This window comes from Brienomyrus brachyistius, chromosome 16 (genome assembly GCF_023856365.1).
Source record: "Brienomyrus brachyistius isolate T26 chromosome 16, BBRACH_0.4, whole genome shotgun sequence".
Classification (NCBI taxonomy): Eukaryota; Metazoa; Chordata; class Actinopteri; order Osteoglossiformes; family Mormyridae; genus Brienomyrus; species Brienomyrus brachyistius.
The window spans coordinates 28744116-28754441 of NC_064548.1; the positions used below are offsets into that span (position 1 = coordinate 28744116).

Consider the following 10326-nt stretch of genomic DNA (forward strand, 5'->3'; position numbering starts at 1 on the left):
CAGCACACAATAGCATCTCACCAAAGGCCTCTGCCGGCATTCCGACACGGCTCCGTGGATCCCTGTACACAGCCACCCTGCCGTGGCACCCAGTGCCCACGCTGCTCCGTGCGCTCAGGTCTCTGTGGATTAAATCATGCTCAATACTGCCGCAATTTAATTAACTAATCTAATGAATTTGAGTATGGCTGGTGATTAGACCAGTGTCACCCAATGCCAAAGACGAGTCTGTGCTTCTATATGGAATCGCAGACTGACACACTTGTAACACCTGAGAGTCATTCAGTCTGTATGAGGCGTCTCTCCATATGGAATCTCAGACTGAAACACTGTAACACCTTTCATTCAGCCTGTATGAGGCGTCTCTCTATATGGAATCGCAGACTGACACACTTGTAACACCTGAGAGTCATTCAGTCTGTATGAGGCGTCTCTCCATATGGAATCTCAGACTGACACACTGTAACACCTGAGAGTCATTCAGTCTGTATGAGGCGTCTCTCCATATGGAATCTCAGACTGAAACACTGTAACACCTTTCATTCAGCCTGTATGAGGCGTCTCTCTATATGGAATCGCAGACTGACACACTTGTAACACCTGAGAGTCATTCAGTCTGTATGAGGCGTCTCTCCATATGGAATCTCAGACTGACACACTGTAACACCTGAGAGTCATTCAGCCTGTATGAGGCGTCTCTCTATATGGAATCTCAGGCTGACACACTGTAACACCTGAGAGTCATTCAGCCTGTATGAGGCGTCTCTCTATATGGAATCTCAGGCTGACACACTGTAACACCTGAGAGTCATTCAGCCTGTATGAGGCGTCTCTCTATATGGAATCTCAGGCTGACACACTGTAACACCTGAGAGTCATTCAGCCTGTATGAGGCGTCTCTCTATATGGAATCTCAGGCTGACACACTGTAACACCTGAGAGTCATTCAGCCTGTATGAGGCGTCTCTCTATATGGAATCTCAGGCTGACACACTGTAACACCTGAGAGTCATTCACGAGCTCAGGCTCCTTCCCCACCAGAGAGGTGACATTCCATGTCCCTAGATCTAGCTTCTGTAGCCGAGGATCAGACCGCCAAGGTCTCCGCCTTCGACTACTGCCCAACTCACATCGCACCCGACCCCTATGGCCCCTCCTATAGGTGGTGAGCCCATTGGGGGGGACCCACGTGCCTTCTTTGGGCTGTACCCGACTAGGTCCCATGGGTGCAGGCCTGCCCACCAGGCCTTCGCCCCCAGGCCTGGTTCCAGGAGAGGGCACCGGTGACCCACGTCCAGACGAGGGAAAACGTAGATCCGTGTTTTTTGAGCTATACTTTGTCTGGTTCCTCACCCAGGACCTGTTTGTCTTGGGTGACCCTACCAGGGGCATAAAGCCCCGGGCAACTTAGCTCATGGGATTATTGGAACACACAAACCCCTCCACCATGATAAGGTCTCGGCTCCAAGAGGGGGGTCATGGATCTTCTAAAGGAAAACTTTAAGGATTGTCTTTGAAACTTAACTCTCTTACGTTCATCGAAACTACAACAAGTCTGAATAATTAATGGTCTGACAGGCACTGCCATTTTCATTACCTTTTGTCAATATTCACCAGGGTCAACCTTATAGGCAACATAGGTGGCCAGTGATGAGGGTTGCCTAGGGTGCCACATTGTGCTTTTTCCCCTAAGTTGGCCAATGCTTAAAAACATTTCTTCAAATTCACATGAGAACAACAAAAAAAATTGGGGCAAATAATCAGAGGGTCAACTGTAATAGCGGAAAAACAAAAGCACATTATTCTCTCCATCTTCCTCCAGCTTATAGTGGACAAGATGCCTCTCGCAGATAGCAAAGGGCATATTCAATGGGATGTCAGACCATTACAAGGAGAACAAAAATATAGTAGAACTAATATCCTGTTTAATGAGTTGTTCTTCAAGGACTCCCTACAAAAAACATCTCAAAGAAACTAATGACATCATTTGAGATTTTGTGGGTGCAGTTCCTTATAAACCACATTATTTCCAAGGACCCAGACTGCTTATATTTGTTTCACATGACAACAGATACTTTAAAACCCCAAAGACATGGTGTTTTGATATTAGGGTCCGATAATTGGAGGAATAAATGCACAGAAGAAGAAATCAAGCAGTCTGGAAACGTAAATTTTTGTGGTATAGAAAAAATCATTAAATTAAATTGTTTAAAATTTTATGTGATATATCTACACCCAAGAAGGTACTAACAAAGAAAACATTATCTATGCCAATCCATGGGAAACATCCTGGTTAACTACTGTGCCTTATAAATGGAATGAAAAGTGTTTCCCAAATCCCATGTCAGCTGCGAAACAGCAGCACCTTTCTGTCCGGGTTCAGGCCTCTGCAGGCTGAGGTAACCCAGAAATTCCTCACTCCAGATGCTCTCTTCCTCTGATTTACGTGTTCTTTCCTTGGCTACAGCGGCTCAATTGTTTCCTTAAAGTTTCCTTAAGGCTAAAATGGGCGATGACGTCTCACAACCGTTTAAACTCTACTGCAGATCTCACTCTGCGCTTGTCATCTTTCATCATGGGACACTGTGTGGGTCTCTGAAAGTTTTCTGCTCCACAAGAACATCTGGAACATCTGCCATTACTTCCTACGCTTGTGCTTCCTAACCCCCCCCCCCCCCCCCCCAAAAAAAAAAAAAAAAATCTTACTTAGATATTTTCAGGAAGAACCACTGTGTGGAAGAACGACAATTTCACCATATAGTCACCCAGGCCACCAGATATCCTACAGCTGTCATTCTATCAAGCAAGAAACTTTCCAGATTGCAGACATGGTCACCTGCCTGGTACCTTCTTTAAAGGTGGAAAGTTTGTAGTTTATTCAGCGTTTCCCAGTCCACTAGTAAGAAATGAAACTGGCTAAGAAGATGGACAAAGTTAGTGACTTCAGCAATAGTTTTGGCAAGGTCACTGTCTTCAGGAAAAAAAATCTACCACAGAGGGTTACGTTGAACCATGTGCATATTACATTACGTACAGGATTACGTTACGTAACCCTGTAAAACGTGCTTAGAACGTTTCTTACTATTTATTTATGTTTATTTGTTTGTTTATTCACACATTTATTTATTTGTTTATTTAATTTATTTAGACCATCAAGAAGCTGACAAAATTTTAGTATTAGTTACATTTTCCTCATAGGAGAGTAAATCACAGATTAGCAGACACAGTACAGACACAACAGAACGGCTAATGATGGAATTCTAATGTACATATGCACATCTATATGATTTATGATCTATTTGATTCTTCCATTGACTGCCTCTCCCAAGATGTTTATTCACCATTCACAAAGCCTTCGGATGAAATCTTTTGGTAGACATTAGTATAATGTGTGCTCCTTAACTACTAATAATTGTTACTAGTCATATGATAATAGATATAAAGATCCATTAACAAACAAATTTATAAATATATTACAATCATAACATACTCCTCACATTTGCAAAACAGCTTGTAAACCATTCACAAATATAAAGCACTGGCTTAGTAGGTATGCTCAGAAGTGAGCTGTAACTCAGCATTTAAAGACTCTTCAGTAAATACTCCTCGTGCATAAGCCTGGACGGCCCTGTCAGTGACTCCTCGTGCATAAGCCTGGACGGCCCTGTGAGTGACTCCTTGTGCATTAGCCTGGACGGCCCTGTCAGTGACTCCTCGTGCATAAGCCTGGACGGCCCTGTGAGTAACTCCTCGTGCATTAGCCTGGACGGCCCTGTCAGTGACTCCTCATGCATAAGCCTGGACGACCCTGTGAGTGACTCCTTGTGCATTAGCCTGTACAGCCCTGTGAGTGACTTCTCGTGCATAAGCCTGTACAGCCCTGTGAGTGACTTCTCGTGCATAAGCCTGGACGGCCCTGTGAGTGACTCCTCGTGCATAAGCCTGGACGGCCCTGTGAGTGACTCCTCGTGCATAAGCCTGGACGGCCCTGTGAGTGACTCCTCGTGCATAAGCCTGGATGGCCCTGTGAGTGACTCCTCGTGCATAAGCCTGTACGGCCCTGTGAGTGACTCCTCGTGCATAAGCCTGTACAGCCCTGTGAGTGACTCCTCGTGCATAAGCCTGTACAGCCCTGTGAGTGACTCCTCGTGCATAAGCCTGTACAGCCCTGTGAGTGACTCCTCGTGCATAAGCCTGTACAGCCCTGTGAGTGACTCCTTGTGCATTAGCCTGTACAGCCCTGTGAGTGACTCCTCGTGCATAAGCCTGGACGGCCCTGTGAGTGACTCCTTGTGCATTAGCCTGTACAGCCCTGTGAGTGACTTCTCGTGCATAAGCCTGGACGGCCATGTCAGTGACTCCACTTCACTTGGTAAATTCCCCACTTGCTTAAAGCTTCAGCTAGTTGCTTGGGGGCCTTTCAATGCCTTTGTTTTTATTTGTGTTTAGCAGCAGCATTAAGTGAAGGGGGGGGAGGGGGGGCTCAGACTACACAAAGGCCAGCCTTTGAGAGGCTGGATATGTCCCCAGCCTGCCTGCCAAATGCTTCGCTCCCGCAGCTTCTCTTTAAACTGCCATACCTCCCACTACTGAAAAAGGGCTGATTTCAATGGAACCTCCTTTTGCAGAGGAAGACCCCCCCAGCAGATCCCCATCCCCCAACACACACACACACTTTCCGCTTTCTCCCTCCGTCCCCGTCCCCGATGTTCTGTCGGATCAGCCCGGTTTATCAGACTCATCTGGGATTTCTTCATGTGTCAGATATTGTCTGTATCTACCAATCAGATAGGACACAGCACTCCCTTATCACTGATGTGGCATCTACCCTTAACACCTCTGTTGAATTACATGGAGCAGATCATAAAAGTTCTTGGAATGTCATGTGATTGGACCACTGAAGTAAACACTTCCCACATCCCTAATATTGCCATCTGTCCTGTCACTTCTAGTCTAGAGCTGTGAAGGACGCCAACTTGCTAATGAAGTGTCTAATGAGAAGAACCTACCCTCCACTCATCTTTAATTCAGTGAGTAATTTCTGCTCCAAACCTGGTGAACATCCCTGCTGAAAGGCGTCCTACAGCCCCGACGTTGAACAGAGTCATGTGGAAGACAGGAAGGAAGAGAGATTTTATTTGGGGACATGTGTAATAAAAACAGACGAAAGAAAGCCTTTGTGACATGGAGACATGGAGAAAAACCAAAATGCAAAACATGCAATTCCATTGGCAATCTGGGTGGAAATTAGCTACACAGCAGGAGTATTGTCCTGCTTCAAACTTGTCATTCCTTATGAAGCAACCTTCAACAACACTCTGCCTGAGCATAAAAATCTGGCCACATAAAAAGCAAAACTGTCAGCATTATTCATCCACAAAGACACGGCACATGTTACTCTGTGATGAGACCAGCTCATTACCATCACAGCAACATCTCTCTTAAATATTACAGGCGTCTTCCATAATATAAACTGACACTTGCTGGCACTGATAGAGGCCAGTGTAAACAACGTAGCATGAGCTCAGCCCCGATGAGGGCGGCTCAGTGCAGGTCAGGCTGTCCAGCATCCCCAGTGTGGCCCTCTGAATGGAACCCAGTCGGAATTGTGTAAACCAGACACACTTGAGCAGACGCCCAAGTCCTGCCATTGCATACCACTGTAAACAACGTCCTTCTTTGTCACCAAGAAAGCTTATTAAGAAAAAGTACATCAAAAGCCAGTGCCAAAGATGCCAGTTTGTGTACTGGGAGGAAATGTAGACAAAGGAGGGGAGGATGAGACAGAAGGGGAGATTGACAGGTGATGAATGCAGAAAAGAGAGAAGGAGAGATGGGGTATGGGAGAGGAGCTAAGTGCAGCGGTGCGAGTTTACTGCTGCACCACTTCATCGAGTCACTTTTCCTGCTTCTCACTGCACAGGCACAAAAGACCTCATCTGCAGCTCAGGTCCACACAGGTTACAGTCAGATCAGCCAAACACGACTATCAGTCTGCAAGGCATCGGTATGATGTAACTGTGCAGACTGTCTGGAAAATGGGAAATCTCAAAGCGGGTTAGAAGCATTTCAGAAGAGATGGTCCTCCTCACAGCGCCACATCATAAGGTAAGATAAGATCAAGTAAGATAAGGTAGGATAGAATAAGATAAGATGAGCAAAGGGAAATTTCATTCATATTATACACATAGTGGGGGGGGGGCGCTAACAGCTGACCCCCAGTGCACATTATTTATTTTTTAAAAATAGAGAAAAAAGCTGAATAAAGTGACAGGAAGCACAACTTCTTTCCAAACTATGGATTTATAGCAGTGACTTGTTTTTAGGGCAGGAAGGACGTTGTATGGAAGCAAAGCTGAACTCCAGGGCCTCTGGGAGAGATGCACAGAAAGTAACAAGTGTCCTTCCATCTCAGAACAGTGCTGTCTTACACAGACACATTTGTACCAAAATGACCAGCTACAGTCCTCTGAGCTTTGGGTTCAAACCAAATTTGGCATATGGCTTGAAAAGACATCTTTTTGCTTATTTTGTATAGATATAAACCATTTCCATAACTTGACCACCCTGACTATTTGTTTTGCAGGAAGCGATGAGGATCAAAGAGCGTGGACATTTTACATTGTGTTTCCTAAAAGCCCAGACAGGCCCACAGAGTGAGACTTACATGCGAGCGAGTTCACAGAAAAACAGAATACTGTTACATCAAGCAACTTGTTTAGAAATCACACACTGTTCATAACCAAATGCAAACACTTTTAACAAGGTTTGGAGCGAATCACTTTTTCCATTTACAAAAAGTTTGCTAAATGCCAAGATAAAAAAATATGAACAAAGAACAAGCTTTTCTTTTAAAAATAGGGGTTTCATTTCCATGACGAAGATGGCATTTTTGCTCTTTTAGTTATCGTGGTCTAACAAAGGGCAAACAAAGGAATTTTTGACAAGATTACCAATAATTCCCTATAATTGATTAACCACAGCAGTCATAAGACAGTCTTAATTGCTAAATTACTGACGATCTAATCGCCTATATTGAAGAAAAACATATAACCCTTTAGGCAATATCCTGTCCATTGAAGATACTGATCCCAAGAGTCAAAATCTGCTATTTCCTTGGCAACAACCCCGTAAACGAAATAATTTCTGAAAACAAAACACACACGTGCCCATTTAAATATCACTTTATAAAAATGCTTTATTAAAGGTCTCTCAACATTTCAATGAACTGCATTTTTTAAGGTGATAATACTGTTGCAAACATTTTTTTCTCATATTTATTAAAACTGACTTGGACGGTCACTGTGTTTCATTACCGTAATACATGTGCCCTGTAACAATCTTTCCAAAGTGTCCCCCTCCCTTATACTGCTGGGAGGGACATCACGCCTGGTCCTACCCCCGCAACCCAGCACCAGTTTGGATGGATGATTTTTTTGTGAAGTTTTGTGAAACGTGGACAGCAGAGAGAAATTAAAAAAATCAGGACTGAGTGAAAATGGGTGACAGCCTATTTCAATGTAGTCCAAATTCAGGCTTGGTCTTCCTGTGCATTCTGTACTAGGTCCTACTGAAACTCGCACAGTGAGGTGACTGGCATGACATCTACCTGGTTATGTCAGGGGGGGGGGGTTCAATCGACGGTACAGATGTAATAGATTCAACTGTTTCCTTTCTTTCAAATGTGATCAGGACAGATGAATGTCAAGCGCCATAAAAAGGCAAATGAAAATTATGCAACCCAACATTAAAACCTCCAGCATTCCATGGGCGGATGGAATAACACAGAGCGGGCTGGGGGTTGTGGGGCTCCATACTCTACGGAGTGAAATTCCACACATCACATTCACAAAACATCCCTAAGAAAAGAAATATTCTCACTTGGGATTTGGGGTTACAGTAATGGATGATGCCGATTTCCATTTGGACAAAGAAAAAGGTGGGCACATTTAGGCCAACAGGAATCTGGAAAGTGTGGCAGCCTCTCCTCTCCAGAGGTAACCAGGTCATCTTTGAGGGCCAAATTATAGTCTGCAAGTTACAGCTTTTCCAAGTGGGCCAGCACTGTTTAAGCATTTATGCTAGCAAGTATTAAAATAAATAAATTAAACATGAGGGTTTACTACAATGCCCCCTGGAAACTGTGCATGACTATTGGCCAGGGGACCCTGACAAAGGCAGCCAATGAGATTAGCTGGGCCACTCCCTAAGCTCTCCATCCACAGGAGCTGCTCCTACAGTCACACAAAAGAACAGAACTGAATTAGCAGTTCTCAAGAGCACAAAGCTAGTTCTGTGGCTTCAGCCAGAATTAATGAAAGCTTCATTCTGCCTTTTGTTATAATTTTATTCCTGCCGCACTTTAGTAAAAAAAGGCAATGACTGTAATTAAATTCACAGAATTCACACTCTAGGTGTATTGACAAGGAAAGTCTTTAGCTTATAGTTTTTTCAGAAAGCACATCAGAAAGCCCATCTGGGAACTTTTCATTCAAGACTGAAATATATTCTAATTTAGATGCATGTAAAATAATGCACCAATGGACAGTATAAGTGTTCTGTCCAGACCATCAGCCTGTGCCTGACTCCTCTAACACCAGGACAAATTCAGCCTCATCGCTGACTCCTGATTAAATATTACGTTTAGTATATTTAGGTCAACTTACCTTCCATTACTATGAACCCTGTGTTTTTCAGTCTTTCAGTCATAATTTCTGTATTATTCTCTGCACAATTTATAACCACAAACCCACATTATGAGAAAATAGCCTAAATTTACCAAGAAGAATGCATCGTCAAAAACTGGCTTTCTGAAGTGATCACTGCAAGACGTCCCTCTGTTTAGGCACCTTGTAACAACCATACGGTGTGGAACTATAGATTATGGTCTACACTCGCCAATGCTCCAGATTATCAGACTGCCCTTTTGCTGACTCCGAGACTCCGAGTCCGTTACCAAGTGTTAAGGCTCTGAACACACAGAAGAAGCGCGTACCACGTTTGTACAAGTAACTGCACGTTTCAGAGAAACATCAGCTGACGCTCAATAAATAATAATAATAATAATAATAATAATAATAAAGTGGTTTAAATAACTTACTGGGTTAGTACCCAGCATGAACAGTTTTTAGCACGGGAATTTTGGGTAGCAAAAGAAAAATCAGTCGCAGCTCAGAAAATCCATTCTATGTAAAAAGTTGGTTTGAAAGAAACATTTGCAACACACATCATAAGTAGTACTACTTCGAATTAACACACAAATACACAAAACAACATCGCCATTTCCTTGTCACAATTATTAAACATAACAGACATTCTATATAAACAGACTTTACATTTAAACTTCACTAATTTCTCCCTTCAGAAAAGGAATCATTACATACAGACGTTTTTCTACGAATACGAGACAAGTCTGCTAATGTTTTTATGCAAAAAAAATTCTAAGTAGCCTACGCCAGTAACTAAGGGGATCCTTTTACCCGCATATGATCTTTAAAAGTAATCATTATTACTCATATTTCATAGTCCCAAACAAAAGCGGGGGAAAAATAGATGCATCTCAGACAGCTGAACATGGATACAGAGATCTTAAAAAAACATTAGAAAATGTACATACCCATTCCGGCGTCTTCAAAAAAACTGAGAAGTTGTGTGATTAAACGCGCGGTGACCGAGCGGAGATATTGCACGACGAGTGCTGAACTGGACCACGAGCCGCGCAGGACAGCCTGGGACAGTGACGTCACGGCCCGGGATCACTGCCGGCGACTCCTTCGGCATTTCTCAGCTTGCTTTTTTTCCAAATGTTTGTGTATGCGACACTGTCATTCTTTTTTAAAAATTATTGTTACATACATGTATCATCCAGTCCTTGAAATATAAATGTTTTCTTTCTAAGAAATCTGAATACCGTTTACCTAACTAAAATCCAAAATGACTTGATATAATATCATGGTGATCAACAGGACTTCATGACACATCTTGCATTAATTTATGCAATTCATCGTCATTAGTTAAGCATTACTTAAGTATATGATTGCTACCCCTATAAACTGTTACCGATATTGGTATCTTGGTTACAGAAACCAAGTGAAAGACCGATTCCCGGGTATTTGGTCTGTTTCACACATTTTACATTTTGTTATTTGTGGGACACACATCACATGATGGGAAAATAATCGCTTGCAGCTCAGAAAACACCAAAAAACATCAGACTTCCACCTTTGATATGCTGACAACCAGCAGTCCAGATTGAATGGCGGGTTTAGGGCCACAATCATGCAGCACTTCCACATGGTAACACCAGAACAGTAGAGAGAGCAGAGG

General features: G+C 43.2%; 1 protein-coding gene across 1 annotated transcript in view; it reads right to left on the reverse strand.

The window, feature by feature from the left end:
• LOC125709571 (neuronal membrane glycoprotein M6-b-like) overlaps nt 1-9717 on the reverse strand; it is a 37493-nt gene extending 27776 nt beyond the window's left edge. The window contains exon 1 of the mRNA XM_048978162.1: nt 9617-9717. Within this exon, the coding sequence (XP_048834119.1) occupies nt 9617-9620 (4 nt within the window). The 5' untranslated portion in view covers nt 9621-9717. The remainder of the gene's footprint in view (nt 1-9616) is intronic.
• Nucleotides 9718-10326: the final 609 nt, after the last annotated feature.